Here is a 24,207-nt window from a genome sequence, read left to right as displayed (position 1 = left end):
CCTGGCTGCCCTCTGTTCTGCAAGTGGGGAATGAGTTGCAGGCTAAGTGACTTGCTCCCAAATCTCGTCTTGCTTGGGTCTGTGTGGCAATCTCCGCATCATGTGACGCGTGTTATGAGAGGACACTTTTATTTCCTGCTGTCCACTTAAACGCAGTGGACTGTGCGCCTTGGCTGTCCCCATGCTGCCCCTGGAGGAGAGGGCGGCCAGGACAGCTTTGATGGTGACAGTCTGCTTTTGACTTCACCCCATCCTTGGAGCAATTTCTGAATGATGAGGGACTTTGTGCATGTGTGCATAAAGCATGCAGCAGAGTAAGTGATGTGGTTTGCCTGGCTGTAAACAGGAATCGCTGCTGTTCTCTTTGTACTCCCTAAGCCCATTTTGTAGGTGGCTTGGTCCTGTACGGTGGTGTCTTTTCATTGTGCAGCCCCAGTAGAAGACAGATAGCTGGGCATATAGTTGGTCACCATTCTCTTCTTTGTGGTGAAGGGTCATCTTGCTCGGGGTGACGACTGGAAGTTGTGAGAGCTGGCAGGGTCTGGCCTCACTATGCACTTCAGGTGGCCCACAGGACAGGGTTTGGGAAGACCCCTTAGGCAGTGTGCCTGAGGAAATGCTAATTCATGCTCACCCGTGATTAGGTTAGCTGCAAGAAGTGTGCTTTCACCTTGCTGTCATGGGCTTTTCGCTCGCAGTCAATTTGAATAGTTGCTTTTGCAAAGATTGCATAAAATAGTTGGTGGATCCACTGCCTGTGATATTTATCTGTAAATACTTTTTTAGTCATTTTGTGAAGGGTTTTTCTGAGGTTTTTATTCTCCTCTCTCAGTTTAGCTGGGCCCATTTTATTTTGTATAAACTTAACCAAACTCAAACAGTCACTGCCTCCCAGTTTGATGAGTTTGACCCAAATTGCGCCAGACATGCCATAAAGGATGAACGCAGTGACACAAGAGAAAATACATTACTAGAGTTAGGCTTTCAGTTATGTCTTTTCTCATTAAAACATATCCTTCCTCCCTACTAGTGATGAGGAGAGATGTCCTCACACACACACCCAAGGTTCATTGTGCTCTATCAGTTTGCATTGGGATTGTTCAGTGACTCAGGGTTTCTCTTCCATGTGAAACTATCTTAACTTGGTCATGAGTGCAGATAGTGCTTACTTGGGCCTGTGGCATTTATTCCTCAAAGAGCTGGTTAAGTATGCAAAACAGCAGTAGAAGAGTTACTTGGACGTTTAAGGAAATTTTAGATTGCGAAAAGTCTTGAACGCCATGAAGGTAAGTGGCCTCTTCAAGGTCAGTGCTCTGTTAGAGGCATTTGTAACTATATTAGGAAGGAGTTGTACTAGGGCAGAAAAGTGATGTTGAAGTTTTTAGGGTTTTTTTGTTATTATTATTTTTAAATTTGATGTGTCGGTCGTGTGTTGTGACTGTGCACAGATGTTCTGCCCTGATAGTGCCAGATAACTATGGTGGAACATGGTATGGCAGGTGTGAGTAAATAGTGTGTTTTTTGAATTAGTAATGTTGTGCCTGCCTTGGAAAAATGCTTTCTCTTACTTTTAGACCTAGACCTTGCTATGCTATGTATTCGTGTTTTATATGTGGAGCCAAATACCAGGCATTTTCCTTCTGACTTACACGTGCAGAGATCCGATCTTGCATGCTGTTGTGAATTACAAATGTGGAGGTAAGTGTTCAGAGCCATTTTGATTTAGTTTCCTTCCCAGCTCTTGAGGGTAAAGCCCTGGTTTTCCTGACTATGTAGAGGTTGCAGATATGTGAGATAATGGCTCAGTTAGGAGGGGAAGAAAGGAGAAGAGAAAGAAAAGGCAGAAAGTGGGGAGAAAAGAGACTAATCATGATGTTTGTGACCTTGGTGCCACAAGGAGTCTTGTCACTGGAGACATGTCTGGAAGTAGACTGCCAAAAACTATAGGAACAAAGTAGTATTTATGCCCTCAGTCTATTACAGTTATTTTTGAAAAGTAGGGGAATTTAAACTTAAGAAGGGAAATATGTTTTTTATAGTCTCTCTTTTTTTTTTTTTTTTTGACATTTGTGTCACCGTAGCATTAGTCAAGTGTATTGCCGATCCTGTGTAGTGTTCCCTGATCAGTGTGAAAAATCTGGGTTCCAAATTTGGGGTGTGCCTTGGGGTCAGATACACAAAACACACAGCCGCTTGCAGTTGCGTGCAGATGTGTGGAGCAGGAGGAGACATGGCCCTTATTTTTGCTGCCTAGTTTCAGATCCCAAACATTTCGACTTGTTGGAGGAGAGAACATCCTTTGAGCACACGGTGGAGGGATTGACCTATGCAGGAGGTCAGATTAAATAATCTCTCCTGACCTTAAAATCTGTGGCTTTTAGATGCCTGTTGAAAATACCCAAGTCACTTATGTATACATTATGAACAGAAAAAGTTGTGTATTTGCAGTGTTCCTCAGTGGGCACATCTGCAAGCATACTGCATTTTTACTACTATACAGTACACATCCATGAGCAAAACAAGACATGTCTGTCAAAGCATACTTTTCTTGTTGCAACTGGTTCCCTGGAGGGGGTCTTCTGTCAATATAGCAAAGTCACAGATGGCACTTCTTCACTCTCCTGATCAATGTAGAATTTGGCGATTATTATTATTCCCCCTCCATCTTGTTAAATGTATACTGAAGAGATGTAAGGACCCTTCTGTTGAAGGCTGGCTTGCTTTGGGTGGTGTTTTTCAGATAAGTTTTGCTCCTTGGCACTGGTAGGTGCCTTCAGAAGCTCAAAAGGCAACAGAGAATTCACTCACCTTAGAAGAAACCTGTGCTAAGTACTTTGCTTTTTCCCTTCAAGTTTCTTAGTCACTTGTCATTTTCCAGTGTCCAGAAACATCTTAGCCCTCTGGCCACCGCCTTTCCAGGGAATGTCATCACTGGGATGATATTAATTGCTGAGATAATATGGAGGCTAAAGGGACCGTTGTGCCATCTTTTGTCACAAGCTCTTTTCTGTGCTTGTAATGAGCTCTTGGATAAAGTCATTGCTTCTGGGTGGGATGCCCTGTGATTTTTCAGGGTTTAAAGACAAATGAGGCAGGTAAGAGTTCAAGAAGATACAAGTTGGGTGAATAATATCCAGAAGTTCTAGATATGTGTTGGTGCACGGGCATGTGGCCGCTTGTACCAGCGGCTGGCCTCAGTTACCTAGTAAGGGTAGAAGTTCATGGGCTTGCCATGCTCTTTTGAGAGCATTTAGCCTGCTGTGCTGGGGTGTGGGATGTGCAATGGGACCAGCGTGGGTGAGGCCAGATTGTGCTTACCATATCTCACGAACTTCCCTGCTTTCTTAAGAGATGGTTTTCCAGAGAGTGGAGACTGAGGCAAGGAAAAGCATATCCTTTTCACAGCCTTAGCTTCCTTCTTGGTTTACTGTTTACTCCACACTGCTTTTCAGCTTTCTGCTTTGTGTGGTTTTGGTCATCAGGGGTTCCCAGATGCAAAGCTGGGAGCAAATTGCTTCCTAGAGCTCCAGTTCTCAGGGTCAGACCCAGGTTGCTCTTGGACATGCACTTCTTCAGGGGCCTTTTCTTCATCTTTGCAGATACTGAGCCTTTTCCAGGTGCACCAGCCTCTTATGACTTTCCTTTTGAAAGTGCTTTAGTGGTGTTAGTGGTGTTATTTGGGAACAAATAGAGGTTGGATGTCTTAAACTTCTCATGTTTGTGAGAGGGATAAATTTTTGATACTCAATTCTGATGCCTTTGGTAGTCGTAGCTTGATTTCTGAAAAGAGGCTTCTTGCATCAGTGTTTTCTATCTGATTTCAAGGCTTACATCCCTGTGCTGGCTAACACTGCAAGGTTTTTTTGGTGGGGGGGGGGTGGGGGGACGGCACACTAGATACCAAATTTAGCAGATGTGCAAGTCTTGGCCATGTGGCATAGAGCATACCTGGTCTATTTGGTTAATATGCCTGATTCCACAAGAGACTGTTGAGATAAGAAGGCTTTACTGTATGATGTTTGGTTATCTTAAAGGTTTTTGGTCTGAACCTGGCACGCAGTTCCTGCAGGTAGGATTTAGTTATCTTCTGCCTACTGTGTTGTCCAAATTGAAAATTCAGGATTTATTATTACAGCAGAAGAAGGAGCACTGTGCTGACGCTGTGCTTTGTGACTCTCTCTTTTTCTCCCCCCCATCCCCCTGAAAGCCTATGTACTGCTGTTGTAAGAGGCAATGAGGCATTTGTTGTGGTTCACCAGAGAACATTCAGTTCAAAAATAGTGTTGCAGGAAAAGAGAGAGGTTCACTTTTCGAAGCAGCAGTGGAAGCAGGCAACCTTCCAACACGCGTATGAAAGTGCCTCCAGTTCCTATTTCAGGATGAGAAAAACAAGCACATATTGATTGATGAAATCTAATCCATGGCTTTTGTTTGTTTGTTTTCAATATTTGAATAAGTGAAAGACAATGCAAATGTGCTTTTATTTATTTATTTTGGGCTGGAGTGTTCAGGTTCCTAGTCATAGTTTGAGTCCTAAAATGGTTTTGCAAAAACTCAAGATTTGTAGGGGTTCTGAGCTTACCTGTTGATCGTTATGGTCTGAGAAGGCAAAGAATGGTAGAGGCAGGATCCCTTGTGTTTTTTTTTATCTGTGCATCAGCGTACAAGAGGAAGAGGTAGACGACCTGCTTTTTGACAGTCTAGAACTGACAATCCCCCCTGTTCTCTGTGGCGATTCGGGACTTTGCCAGCATTCAATGGCAGAGCCCTTCCCTGCAAGAAGGGAATGACTGCGGCAATTACGTGGCACTTGGCAGTTTTAACTTTTAGGGAGATCAGGACTCTCACAGCCAGAATGAATACATCTGTTTTGTTATCTCGAGAACTGAAGGCCAGATGTGAGCTTGGTAGAGTTTCCTTAACAAGTCCTATTTTGGGTAGTTACTTATTTAATTACAAAGGTCAGTTGACATTTGTATTGCCCTAAGTGGTGGGTCAGCAAACCGTGGATGGTGAGTCTTAGCACCGTAGCTTGTAGCCTCTTGTTAGCTTGGCAGGCTCTTTCACGTATATTCAGTGTTTGCCTTAAAAGTGCCTTTCAGTAGCTTTGCTTTGCCTCTTCTCCTTAATTCTTCATGTTTGGTTTTGTTGGGCAAACAGGATTGTGAGGAAGAAAGTATCCTATGCACAGGAAAAGGACCTGTTCATGAATATTAAATAATATTAATTCTTTTTCAGTGATGGATGTTTATAAACTATTTCTAATTGGGAAAATGTCATATGATTAAAATCAGGAAGGATGTGGTTTACCCGGCACCTTAAGATGCCTACAGCTACATCCTGGGTGAACTGCAGCTGCGTCTGACCAGTGTTCAGAATCATTTTGGACATGGTTCTGTAGCTCATCCTTACAGCGATGTTTCAATGGGTTGAATTGTCCCTTGGAAGTAGGGTGTAGAGGAGTGAATTCTGAATTCTGGGAAGATTTGGGTCAAAGTCTCAGCATCATGTTATATTTCAAGCTTAATATTTTGGTCTGATACTTGATCCAAGCTCTAACGGCAGTCTACAGTCACATGATGGAGAGCCAGGGAAGCTTTTTTAAGGTATTGTCATGCTTCAAGCTGTGTTTGTGTTTTTAATGACTTAGCTGAAAAGTGGCTTCATAAAGATTTCAGTTGGGCCTGGAATGCAAGGTTCATTAAGGTACTTGAGGGAAAATACTATCCTCCTGTAATGGAGTTACTTTCGCCATATGCTTGGTTCAACCTTTGGCTCTTGTAATCTCCAGAAAATACTAAGCATCCCACCTCTAGGGATGTTTTTTAATGGCAGGGAACCGGGTCTGTCCTTTCCAAAAAGACCCGCATTTAGAGAATTTCATAATCTACGTGCTGCAGTTTTTCAAAACGATTACAGCTTGGAGCAACTGTGCTGTTTTCACAGTGGAGAGGATCTCCTCCCAGTTACTCTGTCCTGCTTACTGTGCAAAAGGGGCTTGAAAGGAGCCATCACGTTTTGAACATAGTTCTTGTTTTAGAGCTGCTTTAGATTCTGGAGTTATGCCCATGAAGCTAAGTTTTCCCAGGGTGCTCTGTGAAAGCTTAGCTGTGTTGTAATGAATTCTGAGTGGGTATCTCGACATAAGCTTGCTCTCATTTTCCCTGGAAGACGCTGCTGCATTGTCTTGTCTATATACTGAAAGCCTCAGTGTTGTTCATCAAAGGCTGGATTCTGCAAATGCCACGTATGCAAAGAAGTCCATGAATAGGAAGCGTTTGCCATGCTAGTTCTCAACTCCTTACATAATGCCTAGAACCAGGAATAACCAGCAACGCACTGAAGCAAAGCATTATTTGTTTAAACTCTTGGTATTCCATGGGCGTTTACTGTTCCACAAATTAGATGCTTAAATTAGTTATATTCTGATAAGGCCTAGGAGTCCTTTCCTGCCAGGCACATACGCCTATTTAGATAGGCCTGCGTAGAAGAGCTGACACCTTAAATAGAGGGAATGAGCAAAGGTTGGCAGAAATGAAGTGATTTACTGGAGACTGTGCGTGTATTGGTGGCAGGCTTGGCAGTTATCTGTTTCCCAGATCTCAAACCAGTATTTTGGCCCTGAATCACCTTGTTCGTAGGAGTGTGTATGTGTGCTTTTATCCCTTTCTCCTGTTCCCTGTACGTGGTAGAGAAGGCAAGCGATATGGCTGGATATCATGTACAAAATCTGGGATATAGATACTAGAGTTCAGTACAGCACAATGACATGAGCATCTGATGTAGGAGCTGTCAGATTAAAAAATTAATGCTGATACCATTAGGCATGATGGTAGAAATACTCAGAGCATGGCTAATCATGAGATACCACCCGCTTAACCGGGTCTGGCAAAGGATGGTGGACTTGCTCATAAAAGGTTAACTTCATTCCTTTCTGATAGATCCTACTGAGTGGGTTTGGGAAAACAGAGTTGTTGCCCAGTGGGTTTGAAGTACCAAAGGGCTCAATCTCGTCTCTCTGGACGCTAAAAGGAAACAACGCTTTGACAGGGGAAGAAAAAAATACCTTACACGTCTTGTGTCTGTGAATCTGTAAATGCCTGTGAGTCTCGGGCAGCCCTTCCCATCTCCGCACAGACTGTCACCTTTTCAGGGATTCCTTCGATGTTTCTTTCTAAGGGTGTAACCTGTGTGAGCAGGCAGGAAGGGGTCTTGGACCTAGCTGTACCTTATCTTAGCTCCTTCTAGGAAATGATGTAAGATACTTCCTTGTTCAAAAACTCCTCTGAATGCATCCCGAATCTGCTGACGTGTGGTTTCCTGGCTGTTTACCCGTTGAGATCAGCTACTCTGGAGCTGCGGGATCTGACCCTGTTCTGTGCTATGCATCTCTTATTTTGGAGAAAAATATGCGTCTTGCTGATCTAAGCCTTTCCAAGCGTGGCAATTTAGAACTTCCTTAGAGGAAAAAGTCAGAAGGCTTTTCCTGAAGCAGTGTGATCTGCGCAGGACTGGTGTTACAGTGTGCAGCAGTAACCGAACCAAGCTGTTCACCTCTTCCTCTTCCCAGAGATTTGAGTAGCCGTTCATGAGCTGCCTGACATGTGCCCAAGCCACCACAGATGTCTGTTTGCCTCACTGCACCAGGCTACAAAGCTGTGACAGTTCAGGAGGTGATTCATGGACCTTTTATATCCACTGCAGATAGGTTCTTTGTATAGGACTTGTGGTTGTGTCCCTGTCCTGTGATAAACTGCCTTGCAAACAGGTGAGACAACTGTAGCTAGGACACCCCAAATAAATTTTTGTCTGCAGAGGTACAGTGGGACTGAAAATATATGTGCTGGGAGGAATTATAATGGCTCCACATGTATGTTTTGTTTTCTCAATATAGTGAAATGTGGAAAAGGGAACAGACTGTCAGTTCTTTCAAATAGCATGGAGACCTGTTTCTTTACAACCTTGCTTCTACCAACAAAGTTGTAAAGCCAAACACAGGAAGAGAGTCAGTGTGCTTTTGAGGTGCTTAGCACCTCTTGGATAAATTTGGTCTCGTGCCCTGAATTATGGCAGCTGCAGTCTGAGCTGAAGAGCAAATGTGCTAGTTTTGCCTTGCTTTATTTGTGAGATAAGTACCAGCCTCTGACAAGAGCCTGTTTTCCCTCTGGTGAAAACACTCGAATTGTTTTGTCCCACTTTTAGGTGTCTAAAATGCAGGTCACTAAGATGTAGGACATATCAGTGTGACAGTTTTGGGCCTGAAGGGACAGCATTGGCTATTGATGCCTGTCAGAGTGTGAAAGTCAGGAATTTTAGGTCAGCTGTTACTGATTGATCTACAAGATGAGCTTGATGCAAGGGATGTTTAAAGCCTCTGCTATAAAGAGGAAGTTGATTTCAGCTTATTCTTCCACTTTTTTTTTTTTTTTTTTTTTTTTTTTTCCTGTTTCTGAAAGTTAATAACAGAATTTGAGTCATGGGTCTTGGCGGGGGAGGAGGGAAAGCAACTGCCTACAAATAACAGATTTGAGGCCTTGGAGAGAGCTCAGAAATGATACGTTGGTAAGAAGACCTGAGCAGAGTATCTCCTGGAGGGGACTGGGAACCATTTCTATTTGAACACTTTTGATTGTGCTCTGTATGGTAGAACCACTTCTACCTTTTCATCAACATCAACAGTGAAATAGTCATGATTCAGAACTAGCCATCAGTGAAACTGGGCAGTATAGACATCCACAACTGCTACCCGGCCTCCTTTGGCATCTTCCAGGTCATCACAATTGCAGCCTTAAAAACCTAACTTCTGTTTACCAACGGAGAGCTTGTTTCGCCTGCCTTGGCATGGGAAATGTCTCCAAGTTAGAAGCACTGTTGTGTGATGGGGGCCACTTAATTATATGAAAAAGACTTTTTTTTTTTTTTCCTATGCTGATTTGAGAGGGCAGAGGGACAAAACAATTTTGAAAACTTCTATTACCTGCATGTTTTATAGGAAAACAGAAATTAGCTAAAACTCAACTTATGAATAGTAAATTGAGTGTTAATCTCCATAGCACAGTGTGCTAGCTGTTGACCTCAGGGTATTTGTCTCCATTCATTACGTGCCTTCGTAACTCTAAGAGGAATTGTAGCATGTATCAGAGTGTTGGCAACAGATAAAAATCTGTTTTTAAGAATATTCATGTTATGAATGAAGGTGGACTGTGATAGCTGTTAATTTTAATATCCTTACCAAAGGTGATCCTAAATGGGCATTTGACATTAACTACTGTTTTAGTGATGGGATAGGTACCGAGTAGTTCTTTGGTCTCTTTTCAGTCTGCTGCACAAGCATTTCCAGGAGCTGGATAAAATTACATTTCTGGTTATTGCAGGTCTCTGCTGATTGACTGTTGTTAGGGATGGTTAACATGCTGTTTGTGAGTGCCAAGTTCGGATGTCGCCATCAGAAAGGCCACAATGATGAAGTTCAATACTTAGCAGCAGTTTCGGGGGCAGCCTACCTGTCTGTCTGTCCTCAGTGTATTCTTGTGCTTGTCTTCTGCAGGTTGCACTGATCATGGACAGTGAAGAAATTCCAACTTTTTCAAGTCCAAAGGAGGAAACTGCTTATTGGAAAGAGCTTTCCTTGAAGTACAAACAAAGGTACCATTATGGATTTGTAGATTTAGTTTGATTCTTAATGACTGGAACTTACATGACCAGGCTTAATCTGTTTCTCTGCCAGGCTTTTTTGAGTATTAAATATGTCTCTGCATTTTCAGCTTTAAAATTTCCAGGCTTGTGGAAGCTGAATCTCTCTTGCACAGTGCTACCATTCCATGAACTCTAGACTATATTTCAAGCATGTTCAAGCAAGAACAGAGCCCTTCTGTGATCATATGCATCTTTGTATAATTAAAGTGCTGCCTTAAGTAGTAACTTGACATTTTATCATGAGAAGGCTTCCTTTGGACTTGCCTTGGGCGAGAACTGTTCCCTCAGGCTTCTTGTGGTTGAATTACTGGTATAAAAAGTGGCTGATTTCGTATCTATTGCAATTTGCTGAAATGTATTATACCTGCTATTCCAGCCTGTTTTTTGTTTGGTTGGTTGTTTTTTGGGAGGGGTTGGTTTTCTTTAGGAGGCTTTCCTTATGTGATTTGAGGTGCAGCCCGTTAAACCTCCTGTAAGCTGTTTGGGCTTAAAGCTCTTTTGGGTGTATTAAGATTTATTTATTTATTTATTTATTTATTTCCTTTGGGTACATGGATGGGCATGTGGAGGGGCCTCGCATCCACTAAGGTGTTCTTTGATGTTAGAAGATTTTTCTCTTGGACATCAATGCCTATGTTGTTTCCTAAAACCTTTCTAATTTTCATTGCTGCTTGCTAAGAGCTGAGCTATTAAATATGGTAAAGATGCAAATTAATAAGTGAAGTATGTGGAGTGGCTACTTCTAGCAATTTAATACCTTGCAGTGGTATAACTTAAGTATGAGCTGGCTTCCTGCCTAAGTGCTTAATAACTTTAAGATTCAATCTTAACGCTTTTCAAGATCCTTAAATTTCCATGTAGTACAGAGATACAGTAACTGTTGTTCTCCATTATAATTTCTGACCAAAATCGGGTTAAAATTCACTTTATTCGTTGACTTGCTGAAGTCTGCTAGCAGTGAAAGCTAATGGAGTACAAAGTATTTGCAAGACTCCTTTGAATCCCATTAATAGCCTTGATATAGACTGTGTTCAAACATGCATTTAATGTAGCTGATTGCTGGACATAAGGGAATGAATTTCCTTTTATAGCTAAGAGTGTAATTTCTTTCTCTCACCATTTTTCCTTCTCCCTGTAGGTCTATTGTTATCACACTTAAGTCCTGTAAAAACTTTTTCAGTTTTTAATTTTTAATAATAATAATAATAATACTGATGATAATACTGATTTTTAAAAATCGGTATGTTTTGTTTTAACTTGAGAGATGCTGGATTTTCAATGGATAATATCCTCACCTTACAGTTTCCAGGAAGCTCGGGAAGAGCTGGCCGAATTTCAGGAGGGAAGCAGAGAATTAGAAGCTGAGTTGGAGGCACAGCTAGTGCAAGCTGAACAAAGGAATAGAGATTTGCAAGCAGATAACCAAAGATTGAAATATGAAGTGGAAACATTAAAGGTAGGTCTTGTCTGTGATGGCATTGTATTATGTTTTGGATCTCATTTTAGATTGTCTGGTTGGTACCAGTGTTAACTGTGTATCCAAACAGAGTAAAGCAGTCATCTGTTTAGGATCCAGTCCTGAGGATGGCATGTACTCCAAATAAGGCCAGTAACTTACCAGGAAAGATTCTGGAAGAATTTTTCATGATCATGTCATTAAACTCTTGTCAGTGAGTTTGCTCATTTGTTTGAATTCTCTAGGCTTTGCCAAGTATTTATTTTATTACTCACACAGGCAACATTAACATAGCAACAGGGCAGACAACACAAGTATGTTTTGTCAGACCACTGAATTGTCATCTTTCTTTGCAAACTGCTTTTTTGCCAGATTGTCTCCTTGGTTCTGTGAAAGAACCTGAAAGAAAGCTGAAGACAGGTGATTTGTTCACGTCCTTCAGAGTTTCTCATAATCCATTCATAACCGCACTATATGTGGACATGGGAGTGGTGTAGCTATGCAGATGTGCAAAAGATGACTTTTAATGCCACTGGGTTAGCAAGTTCTTATCTGCTCTGGGATCTTGGAAAAGTATCATTTCTTGTAGCCCTGGGATACTGTAGTGAAGAGAAGGGTTGGAAACCTGCACAGTGGAAATAAGTTTTATGGGATTACTTGTTCTCTTATCCAGTCCTAGTTATATCTCTAAGGTCAGTATGTATTTTGTAAGATAAGTAGGTTTTTTTTTCTGTTAGCCCCTATCTGTACCTTCAGGGCTGTTGATAGCATGTTTAGGAGTGAATTCTACAATCTTTGGAAAATGAGCTTGTGGAGCTTCTCTTTGTAGTCAGGAGGTTTTATAACAAATTCCAGCAGCTCCCATTTTTTGCTAATGGAGATGTCAGGCAAGTTCTCGTTACAGCGTGGCTGTTCTCTAGAGAGAGGCACTGAGGGGTAGGCAGTGCAGTTAGATTTCTCTTTGACATCCTAGATGTTTGAGGCTTCAGAGCAGCTGTCAGGGCAGACTGTTTGGAACAGATGCGGGCATGCATCTCTGAACAGCCAGCTGTGTTGTGATGAGATCTCTGTGCACAATGCTGTGTTTGTAATTGTAGATTGTGTCCAGTTCTGATGTTCAGAGCATGTTCTTACTAAATCTCCAGTTTCTGCTGTGTGTTACCAGCAATTCCAAGTCAGCAGACTGCAGCTGGTGTGTTACTTTGTTTGCCCTGTTTTACTCCTCATGACTTGGAGAATGTGTGTTACTGATGTTTATCTCACTAGTTCTCTTTCTTTCAGGAGAAACTGGAGCACCAGTATGCACAGAGTTACAAGCAAGTGTCATTGTTAGAGGATGACCTGAGCCAGACGCGGGCCATTAAAGATCAGCTGCATAAGTATGTGAGGGAGTTGGAACAGGCCAACGATGACTTGGAACGTGCAAAGAGGTGAAGACCACAAGCCCCTTATTTCCCTAAGATTTTCACTGGGTCTTTTCTTTGTTACTTAGATTCATCATTTTATTATTCTTTTAAAGGAAAAAAAAGTGCACTTAAAACCCAAGACACATGATTCTGTTGTACAGTGCAGTTTACCGTTAGAATTGACATTCATCAACAGGTAGCATTACATTACAGCAGGGAAGGCAAAGGGTACCTAAAGTGCTTCATATTTCTGTGAGAAACGAGCAGTAAAATTGGGCTTAGAGCAAGCCAGGCCAGTGCACTGTTTTTGATACTGCCAGCTAGGTCACTCTTATAATGTGTTTGTGATCCCTGTAGCTCAAAGCCTCTTTGAAGTAAGAAGCTAATGTTTTACTTAGCCCCTTTTAAATAAAACAGGCCAAAGGAGTCTCCTCTTCTCTTGCATAACGCCTTAATGACTGTAGGGAACAAATGTGTCCCGGCTAAGTGCATAAATTGAACAGGCTGCTGTTAGAAACACCTTGTTTTGGAGCAGATCATGTTTCCATTTTGCCGAATAGGAATTTTGCCATTGATTCAGTGGGAGCAGGAATGAACCTCTGGCTATGTGGAAAAGAGATCTAAGAGCTGAGGTCCAGCTTCCACAAGGCTCTTAACCACATGACTAGCTTTTGACACATATGAGTTGCCTCACTTAGATCAGGGAACAAATCGGGCGTTAGGTAATATCCCAGTGCCGTGCTTTCTAGATCTCTGAACAGGCAACAGCCTAGGAACTCTGGAGAGTGCAGCACCTCCTGAGCTGATACACTGGTAGTAAGCATGGCTTTGGAGAATAGCATGGGAAAAATGGAGCTAGGGGTGCTTGACTGGCTCTTTACCAGCTCTTTGGTACATCTTTGAGAGCCAGATGCTATCATGTTCTTCTCATCCCACTCTTTTGGTTCACTGGAGTTTATTAGCCCTTTCTAAGAAGCATTTCCATAGCTTTCAAATGACTAACTTGAATGTAGACCCTGCTAACATTTTTCCTCTATTATGTTTTTGAATACGCTTTTATGTTAGTGAAGCTGAAGAACCTAATATTCTGGATTTTGTTTCTAGGGCAACAATAGTTTCATTGGAAGACTTTGAACAAAGGCTAAACCAGGCTATTGAGAGAAATGCGTTTTTAGAAAGTGAACTGGATGACAAGGAGTCGTTACTAGTTTCTGTACAGAGATTAAAGGATGAAGCGAGAGGTAAAGCTTGCTTGATTAATTCTATGTCTTAGTACACTGTTGGCTTGTTAACACAGACGTGCAGCAACCGAAGCTCATGTTTATACAAAGCCTCGCATAATGGGGCTTAAACTGGATATGTAATCTAAGTGTTGCATACTACTTACAAACAGTATGTTCTGTATTCTTTGTATGTCTAATGTAGTTAAGGGAAAAAATTCCCTTGTGTGGGGAAAAAATAATACCGGATTCACTCTGGATTTTTAGCCAAGGTGAGTACAAAAGAATTGCATTCCACAACTGTAACAAAGTAGAGGACTGTGCCCCAAAGGTTCCTATTCCTTGGGTTTGTGTTGTGTGGGAAGAGAAGATAAACAACAGGGAAAGAAATAAAAGCTTAAATAGCCTTCTTTAAAATAAATAAATAAAGCCCCTGTTTTCTCTTCCTTCCAAACCTCTTGGAAATTGCCTGGTTTATTGAAGATATTTCAGTAAAGACTGTGGCTGGACCTGTGAGATCAGGTTCACGATAGTGTGTTCTCGGATATCATCAAGCGTTGGGAATTCCCCAATGGATATCATGTTGATGATGACAAAAAAGCATTTTTAATTTTTTGCTTGCTTATTTGTTTTTTTGTTTTGGTTGAAGCTCATTTCTAGAACAGTGGGGATGCTATGTTCATAAACCTGTGCCTGCTGTCAGTATAGCTTGGAGATTAGTGGTTTTCAACTTTATTTTTCTTTTGTTTCTTTTATCTCTTCAGATGAGGCATATATCTGAGCTTAAGACAATATGTTTGACAGCAAGCTGGGGTGGTTTTGTTTTTTGTTGTTCTTTTTTGTGAAATGTGTGTGTGCCCACAAATCAAAAGCTACTGTTGTAAATACAGTTGTTTCTGATAATAAATGGGAAAAGGGGAGACTATTTTCTGAAGGAATATGTGTATTGTTATTTGGGATTAGGACAATAGTACTAAAAAAAAAAAACAGGGAAACCTAGGGGACTGTTTTCTAGAACATTGAAATAATCAGCAAACAGGTCATCCTGTTTCTTGGATGAATCATTTGGAAACTTTTAGCATTTATTAGGATAGCGAAGCTACATGTTATTCCCTGTGATGCCATGCAGGAACATTAGCCATTAAAAACTCATACAGTGTCAAACTCGAATATAAAATTTCCAGTTAACAGTTGCAACTTCTCTTCTAGGAGTCCAAGCACACTTTCATTTCAACTCTGCTGTTTTTCTTAAAATGAGTTCTAAAAATTCACAACAATTTAAAAGCTGTAGCATAAAAACTGATTTTGTATTTGCACATCTTGCCAGATTGAGGCAAGGAATAAGAGATCTGGGAGAGTCAGTCGCTCTACCCACAACAGAACAATAGCAGTACACCACTTGTAACATATTATTTGTTTGCATCTGGCCCCATATAGGGACTTTATAGATTCATTATCTAATTGTGGTGGATGGTCTTTGTAGAGAATGTGTGTGGAAATGGGAGGGCACAAGGTAGGGATAACAGAGTTGGTCAGGAGAAGAGGTGAGGTTTAAAACCTAGGCTTCCTAATGTCCAGCCTTTCCTCTGCCTTTTGGACCACCTAGTCTTTTCATTCTCCTCTTTAGCTTGTTGGAGAATAGAGGAACTCTGAGAACAATCCTTTCACTATCTTTTCCTTGTCCTGTGGATTTTTTCCTATAGTCCTGTGGATTATTAACTGAAAGGGTAACGTGGGGAATTGGAAGCACAATATGTCATTCCTCCTTTTTCCCAACCTCTTTCAGCAGGAGCTGAACACAGTTCAGCAGGCATTTGTGACATCCCAGGAGATTCTTGTAATGCATTTTCCATGGGATTCAAACTACAGGTGGAGGAAAAATGCTGAGGCCAAGTCACTTACGCATTTGGGGGGCCACACAGCTCTCTGGTCCTGGGAGAGCTATGTCTGCTACCTTTACTCCCAACTGTAATGGAAAATGTTGATAGTAAGTTGTGACTGCTTTGAGATGGGGGGTCCTCACTAATGGAGGAAGTAGTTCTGTTTATTGAGTGGAATGAATGTTATTGCAGAATACTGTGCATGTTTCCCACCCTTCCTCCTGCCCAGTGAACAGAGAGAGTGTGCTTGTTAGAGAAATCAGTCATTAATATAATATATTTTTTTCTTTCAACCCTCAGACTTACGGCAAGAGCTAGCAGTACGGGAAAGGCAACAGGAAGTCACTCGAAAGTCAGCGCCTAGCTCTCCAACTCTAGACTGTGAAAAGATGGATTCGGCTGTCCAGGCGTCTCTCTCCTTGCCAGCTACACCCGTTGGAAAAGGATCAGAAAATAGTTTTCCTTCCCCAAAAGGTATACTTCACAGAAACTTGGCCTAGTTGTTTGGGAGTATGTTCAGCTTAACAATATCGAACCAGGTTCTTGTTAGCAAATCTTGGGTAAACTTGGGTGCCTGTAGACCCCACGTGCATTGCATAAGGTATGTTTAAATCCTGGGCCAGCATCTTGGTTTTTGGTGAGCAAATACAACAGAAAACGAGGATGATGTTTGATGTGAGGCTTAGCTATTGCTAGGCCTCACACCGGACTTTTTTTGTGTGTCTGCTCTCCCTGCAGTAAAGTACTGAAGACATTTGGGATTGCAGAATTGTACTGACTGGATGTTTCTGCTTAAATGTACAGTAGCAGTGGAGGGTAAATGGTGGGTAGCAACTCTGGCAGTCTAGATTATGTCTTTGTTACCACGTATGCTGTTCAGGGGTACTTTTGTTTGTTTTTCTGGGAGGCAACAGTCCATTAGTTCTCTCCTCATCCCCATCTGGAAGGCTCTGGACAATCACAAGGATTAATATATTATTTTTTTAAATTAGAAAGAGTGGATTCTAGAGCAAGCCGTGGCTGGATTAGATGGATTGCATGCAGTAGCCTTGCAGATGAGCACATAAACTCTGTGTGTAGGTCTAATGGGAAGGAGGGCAGTGGGCAGGAATTAAGCTTTTTCTTTTTTCTGTGACTGCTGTTCATGTAGTCTGTGTGTTATTGTGGGGTAATTGTATGAATAATCTGCGGTAGGATTGTATATTTATCCTTCTATAGAGAAGCTGAGCCTTATTTATTTATTACTATGGAGTTGTGGTGCTTATAATATCTGTTTATTTGCAGCTATACCAAATGGGTTTGGTACCAGCCCTCTTACTCCTTCAGCTAGAATATCTGCACTCAACATTGTGGGAGATCTCTTACGGAAAGTAGGGGTGAGTGCCTTGTACTGAAGAATCACTAGTTCTGTTCTTGTGTTGCTGAGCTTCCCTCCTTGTATGTGAATAAAAAGAGGACTTGGCCCATGCTCAGTATGTGCTGTAGTTTCCAAGATGTTTCTTCCAAATGATGCATGCTTCATATATGACAATGCTTTATTATTATTATTATTATTATTAAATTTACCTTGATTTGTAAACCATGTTACTAAGATTCTGATGCCACCTTTGGGTGATGAAATTCACATATGGAGCAAAAAACTCTTCAGGAGTTTTGCTATATTAGGCTAGGCACCATCAGCCACTTGCCCATACTTAAAATGGGGCTTGCAGCTTTCTCTCCGAGACCAAGACTCAGAACTGAATCTCAGACTTTGGGTGTCCGCTGCACAATCGAGCTCTCTCTCACGGGAAGTGAGATGAGATCAGTCAGTCAGTGCTGTCTCTTCTTGTGCCTGACATGATCTGCAACATTTGTTTAAAATGAATAAATGTAGAGTCCTTTGATAAGAAAGTGAAAAAATAAATCAGGAGAAAGCCAAATGTTCCCTTCTGTAGTTGATGGGGAAGTGAAATTTGTGAGCCTTTAAAGGGATTACAACTATAAGCAGGGAAGAAGTGATTTAAACATCTGTTACAGCGTTGCTTAGGATGCCAGGCTTTCCAGTTGAATGGAGACATGACTTTTTGCTTTCAGTCATGAGAAGCTTGTTCATGTGCCTCAATGCATAGTGTTAGTGTTTTGAGAGGAAGCATGGATAGCCTTTGTGTCTAGCCTCTGGTGCTGACTTTCATCCATATCTTGTGGTTTACACTAAGAACAGCAATAACTGCAGCCAAGGCAGTTTTTCTGGCAAAGTTTGAAATTAAAAATTACATCGTTGCTCGTGTTTGGAGCTGTCAAGCGCATAACTGATTTGAAAGGGCAGCAGGAGGACTCGGGGTTACAGAGTGGCATGTTTAAAATGGGATCATTGTGAGTAAGAGTCTGTAGGGGATTTAGAGAGCTTAATCACAATCCCATGTGATTACTCTGCAAGGACAGGAAATGCCAAATAAGCATGCTTGCTTCCCAGCCTGCTCCTAGACTCACGGTCTGCTGGTGATACAAAGTCACAATTTACTGGTTTGTTAGTAATAATTGTAGGATGTTCAGCCACTAATTGTAGGTTTGGCTACCTGGAGGATGCCTCAGCCTATGCCCTAGATTCCCTTTCTCTCCAAGAAGTCCCCCTCGCCTTTCTTACTTACATCTGAGACAGGGAGTCACTTGGCAGAGATCACACTTGCTATTTCCAGCTGAAAGATGCTTTGAGAACAACAAACAAAAACAAAAATATATATAGTCACTAAGGAAGCTTAAATGGGCTGCTAGAACAAGGTTTTGTAGAGTTGGCTTATTTCTGATTGCATGTCAGTACCTTTTAATAGAGGTTTTCCTGCGTGGAAGAATACTGAATCCCATGTGCTATTAAGGACATGAGCTTTTTATCTTCTGTACGTGTGTCTGCAAGTGTGTGAATGCCCATGCACACATCTTAGATGTTACAAATAGCTGCAAGGATTTTCTGCTGGAGTAGACAGGTATTCATCAAGTTCAGTCTCCGTTTATGTGCTAGGTGGCAGAAAGGGCAGGTGATGTAATAAACTGAAGGGGAAAATGAGGAGTGTGGTGCTGTGTGGAAAGCATCTCCGTCTTGCCAGCAGTTTGTAGAAAGACTTTTGCCTTGTGTAGGGAGAAAAGATCTCACCAGGCTTTTTTGAAAGTAGTAGAGATGAGGTGTGGTTCTGTGCAGACCCTGGATGGGCTTAGATGCTGTCTCTTTTTCTTCTTCTGATGCTGTACCTCTTCTGAACTGTGTCAGGAGGGCTTGTGAAACTGGCCATGTCTTGCAGACTAAAATTAAGAAAGAAGTGGCAGAAGATGTTGTCCTGGGGAAGAGTCCAAGTTTCCACTTACAGGGTCCTTCTAGAAACTTAAGGATTCTTCTTTTGGCTTTCTCTAAATCATCTGATTAGCGTATGCCAGCCTTACTCCAGCTTCTGAAGCAAGAGGTTTCCCCCCGCCACACACTTCCCTACAACAGGAATGCTTTACCTGCTCTGGCAGAAGGCAATTGGCAATCCTATGCTCTCCAGTCCTGACTCATCACCCAGTAAATAGGTCTGGACCTGCCTCTACCCCTTTTTGTTTGGGAGAACTTCAGACAACAGAGTGAAGTCTTGCCAGTTTCACCATTGAGTACCATCCATGAGGAAAGCTTGCAAGAGACTCTTTAGCTGCCATGTCTGAAAACTGAGCTATTGCAGATGCAGGAGTGCTGAAATATGGTGCCTGCAGCCTTGGGAAGATAACACGTTTGTCTGAGTCTGATCCTCAAATGGCTGGACTTCAGTAGCTTCTGCTAAGATTTGGCTTCCTTATTTTAGATGCTTAGATGAGAACTGATACGTTCTAAAATCCTAGCCCTAACGGAAGTGAATTGTGCCTGGCAGCCTGCATCAGCATCTAATTATATGGCTTTACTTTGTAGCTGGATGACACAGAAAACTTTGTTCCCATTTAGTTCAGATTTCGCTAAACTTTATCAGTCTGGGGGTCCTGATCCTGGTGATCTTTGGTCAGGCCTGAACTTGAGCAAAAAGACTCTTCTAATAATGTTATGTTTTAATTTGATATATCTATATATGTATTTTTTTTTCCTTTCACAGGCCTTAGAATCCAAATTAGCTGCTTGCAGAAATTTTGCAAAGGACCAGGCATCACGGAAATCCTACATTTCAGGGAATGTTAACAGCAGCATGATGAACAGCAATGGCACAAAGTACCCTCATTCAGGGCATACATCTTTCTTTGACAAAGGGTAAGTTGGCATGTATTTTTAGTGTAAAGGGGGAGTGTGTTTTGGGATGCTACCTGAAGGAGAAGCATTTCTTGTCTTGTTTTTAGCCTACCACAGCTTTCATCCAATCAGACTAATAATTTGGAAAGCCAAAGTCCCAAGGGGGTGAGGAAGCAAGATTGTGGTGCTGAATTCTACAAAGTAAAGAGAAAAGAAAGCTTATGACTCTTAGCTGGTAGGATGTCCATGCCTTTGCTATACCTCTGCTGCCTAATCGCTTGGGCTCTGCACCTCAAGTAATACCAAAACCCAGACAGCAAACCTGCTTATGAGATGAATGTGACCTTCAATAGGATCTCAAGTAAATAGTGGTGGAGTTGCCATAGTTACTGGTATGCTCGTGTGTAGGCAAGTACATTAACCGCAAATCTGGAGATTCCCTCAGTAAGAACAGCTTAGTGTAGGCAGCAAATGCTCACTTGGAGGGTGGTGTCCGTTTGCTTTACTTCCTCCTCCGTTAGGGGAGAAGAAAGTGGTATTAACTGCTAGTTCTAGCTGATCTAGGGGGTAGCTATCCTCATCAGCTGAGCTGTGCATCAGCCCTGAAACCAGAAACTCCTTCCACAGGGTAAAAAGCGACATGCGTTTCTCACATGGCTTGCCCGTACTCAGAGCTTCCCCTCTGATACTGAGATGCAAGCAGTTGCAGTTCAGCAGGAGGGTTTTCCCACAGTCCTTCCTAGTGCAGGACCCTGTGGTTGTATGAAAGGCTGGAGGAAGCAGCCTTGAGGAGCGGAGAGAAAAGCACACACACAGTGTTAATACAGTGGTATTAAGATCAGTGCTTGATGTCGCTGAGCAAAGCATGCATCATACTCCCTGCACTGTGATAATCTTCCATGTTAAACTTCAAGCCAGTGCAATTTAATGTTAATGTTCAGCACATCCTGAATACAAAATTTATTTTAGGGTAATTGTACTCTTTAGGATGGTAAGAGTTCATTTAGTAAACAGACATGCTGGGCTTGCTGGAGTCATTCTTCTGTGAATGCTGAATCATTTTGCTATGTGGGTAGCAGGACAGGTCACATCTTAGAAAGTGGCATTCAGAGTTTTTAGAGTTTTAGAACAGTGCTCTTTGTTTTCCGGAGGGGAAGAGTTTGAGGAGTTAGCACAATCAGTGTCATGTGCAAATCGGACAGCCCTTTGGTTTGTCTGTGCACTTTGAGGCTGTTTGGGGCCACGCACCACCACAGCAATGCTCACTTGTGCAGTACATGGGCAAAATTTCAGCTGCAAGCTGCTAGGGTAGTTGCTAGGGAGTGATTATAGCTGTTCTTAGGATGCAGCGTTGCTATATTGAGTTGTGGTGTGACAAATAAGCTGATTGCTGTGTGGGGTGGTGGGGGGGGGGTCACTTTTAATTATCCAGATTGTCATCACACTGATCTGGGCTGGCTGCCTGGAATTAGGAGCAGGTTGTAGCTGAGGAAGGCTTAAAAACCCAGCCTACTGATACCTAACTTTTAGAGCAGGCTCGGAGAATATTAGCAGGCTAGAAAAGTGAGTGGAGATGACTGATGCACTTGCCCGCAAGATGTTAGGGGTCTCTGTACGGCCCTGCTGTCCTGTCCCTCTCCTTTGCACCCATGTATCCTGCTAACCTTGGGGTCGGTGGCCCACGTCTGCTCCCACAGTGCGTTCCTGCCTCTTTCAAGGTCTGTGCACGCTGTGGGGTGAGTGCAGTGTCTGTGCTGCATACGTGTCTCCACGGTTGCTATGTAAAAACCTGTATAATTCTGTCTGCACATGAAAGCTGATAAGAGCTGTTACATAAATGAGGTCAGCCCCGTTGTGCCTACACAGTGCGGCAGCAGACGAGCTTCTAGCCATGCTGGCACGCGTCACGGGCGAGCACCGGATCCAGAGCTCGCTGCGGTGGCTAGGCACAAGGGGCTGAGTTGAGGCATGCCCTTTCTTCTCCCTTCTTCTCCTCCTTTCTCTCCAGCCCCTGTACTCTTCTCCCTGCCCCCAATTGTCGCTGGAGCCTGAATCAGCCACGTGTGCTCGTAGACCCGATCCAATCTGCAGCTGCTGCCTTATGAACAGCCAGTTGTTGGGTGGTGGGATTGTGACAGAGGTAACTCAGCCGCATCATTACAGTTCCATTTATTTTCCTTCCTTTGCCATTTTGTTGGTTAAAATGTTTGACTAGTCTCCATCTCTCATCAAACACCTGCTCTTTGCTTGCTGAGAGGAGCTGAGCAGGCATCTAAAGAGCGTGATAGACTGGAGCTGGCATAGCTGGAGCAGTGGTAGGAGCAATTACCTGAGCAGCATTTAGGGGAGGTTTGGAGGACAGCTGGGCTTGTGCACTACCTTTGCTGGAGAATCAGAAGAGTCAAGGTGTTTTTTGTTTGTTTAGTTCTGCAAAGTCTGACATAAGATTAGTTTCCTGCAGACTTGTTCCTTTACAAGCACGACGTTTCTGTCCGGATGCCAGGGCCTATCAGAACAGCACCTGAGGATGCTCTGAGATAGATGCTCACTTCTTGCTGTTGTAATTATTCTTAAGTGGTTGTTACCTTTTATCCAGCTGGGGAACAAAATGGCCCTGACCTCAATGGGCTCTGCAGAGCCTTGGTGCCTGAATAGCTGGCCTGCGACAGTATGTGAGCCGAGATCTGGCATTTGTTCCTTGGGGCATTAACTCCTTTTTTTACTTCTCTCCTCCTCGCCTTCCTGCTTTCTTGAATGTCAAAGTCATTGCTGTAGTTGACGTTTACTCTTAGGTTATTTTTTGAATTTGTTTGGCTGTGTTTCAAAACATAAACTAGAGTTTAAATGCGAGAAGCGCCTTTGCTTGCTTGCTTCAGGCAATCCTGTCAAACATGTAGGTGCATACACGTGGTGGATGCCATTGTCCACAACCTTGGTTGTGATACATCAGACTAGAAAATCAGAGTGTTCTTGCCATTCTCTAGTTCACTTTAAGAAAATAAAATAAAAGTATCCTGGGGAAAGAGGGGATTCTGCTTCACTGTGGGTATCTCGGGTACAGGTGAGTAATTCCATGTCCTGCAATGTGCTTTGCAAAAACCCTGGGCTTTTATTTGGGTCATGCACTCTTAGCAGTGAAGTGTGGTGGGAGAGTTGGTTGTCGCTGAAATAGGACCCGTAGCCTGCCTGCGCACAGCAGAGTTTCAGTGTGCAGAGGTCTAAGGGGAAAGGACTGGTGAGATCTAACACCTTTGCTTTTCCCTGTTTCTTGCATACAGGCTTGTACCCAAAAATGTCTTTATTGTGTACATAAACTGTTTCAATTTTTCTCCACTAGGCGTGAAAAGGTCATATTTCCCACCTTGGTCATGGGTAAATGAATTCATTTGCAATGATAAGCTGCATGCGTTTTAACTCTGGTGCTTGGAGGTGCAGACTTGGTGGTTATGCTAACTGCATGAGGTAGTGCTCTTAGCATTACGAACTAACGGGCGACGATCAAAGCCTGAGGCTACAATCTCTCTCTTCCTCCTTACTTTAGATTAGCTTCTCTAGTCTTAAGACCAGTTGCAACCATAAGACTGAGTGCTGCTTGCTTTCTTGATCTAATACTACTGCAAATAGATTCATTTCTGACCAAATCAGGTGCAGCAGAGATACCGTATGAAGTACTGCTGCAGTTAATTTAATTGTAAAAGTTGATTTGCCTTTCAGTGGTGTTTTGCCTTCAATGGTCTCTTAAGTGCTTTGTTCCATACTGGCTCACTGGTGCTCTGTAGCCGTGGTTCTGATTGATGGGAAAGCAAACAAAGACACAGACGTAAAACGAGTCGGCTGAGGTTATAAGCAGGGGGAAAGGATAGATCAGCTGAAGCGTGGAGGCAGCAGTGTTTCTGCTCAGTATTGCTGTCCCTGCCTGACGTGGCCATGCCAGCTGGAAGGACCCAGTGGATACAGTTGTGCCAGCAAAGCTGTTCAGGTACCAGGACGCAGCTCCTTCTGTGGGAGGGGAAGTCCTACCACGCACAGTGCAGGCAAAGCCTGTAATACCTAAGGGTTGGGTTCATCTCACTTAGCTGCCTCTTGAGGGAATGTAGAGGGCTCCCATAATGTCAAAAGGTGCAGTTCCCTACCAGCTTAAAACTGACCCATGCCTGAACTGCCACGGCCTTCTCTCTGTCCTCTTCCTCACGTCTGTAGGCTGGGCATTCCTGTACGTCCTTGTGCTGTTACTGCTGCTTGGGAGACTAAGTGGCCTGCTTTAAGGCTCTGATCTGCCTGAAAACTCACTTTTCCTCTTGCTTTCTTGCTGAGCTAGTCTCCATGT

General features: G+C 42.7%; 1 protein-coding gene across 3 annotated transcripts in view; it reads left to right on the top strand.

The window, feature by feature from the left end:
* Window positions 1–24,207, top strand: part of NDEL1 (nudE neurodevelopment protein 1 like 1) — a 33,174-nt gene that overhangs the window by 1,411 nt on the left and 7,556 nt on the right. Inside the window, exons 2-9 of one of the 3 annotated variants that reach the window (XM_064522489.1) lie at window positions 9,548–9,645; window positions 10,999–11,152; window positions 12,434–12,582; window positions 13,663–13,799; window positions 15,959–16,132; window positions 16,943–17,034; window positions 19,750–19,901; window positions 23,218–23,252. In XM_064522489.1, the coding sequence (XP_064378559.1) occupies window positions 9,560–9,645; window positions 10,999–11,152; window positions 12,434–12,582; window positions 13,663–13,799; window positions 15,959–16,132; window positions 16,943–17,034; window positions 19,750–19,901; window positions 23,218–23,252 (979 nt within the window). In that variant the 5' untranslated portion in view covers window positions 9,548–9,559. Of the gene's footprint in view, window positions 1–9,547; window positions 9,646–10,998; window positions 11,153–12,433; window positions 12,583–13,662; window positions 13,800–15,958; window positions 16,133–16,942; window positions 17,035–19,749; window positions 19,902–21,888; window positions 22,021–23,217; window positions 23,253–24,207 lie in introns of all 3 variants that reach the window. The other 2 variants (XM_064522487.1, XM_064522488.1) reach the window with 2 other exon arrangements.

Source organism: Dromaius novaehollandiae, chromosome 18 (assembly GCF_036370855.1).
Source record: "Dromaius novaehollandiae isolate bDroNov1 chromosome 18, bDroNov1.hap1, whole genome shotgun sequence".
Taxonomy (NCBI): domain Eukaryota; kingdom Metazoa; phylum Chordata; class Aves; order Casuariiformes; family Dromaiidae; genus Dromaius; species Dromaius novaehollandiae.
The sequence above is the reverse complement of the archived record's forward strand: the minus strand, read 5'-3'. Positions and strand labels throughout refer to the sequence as shown.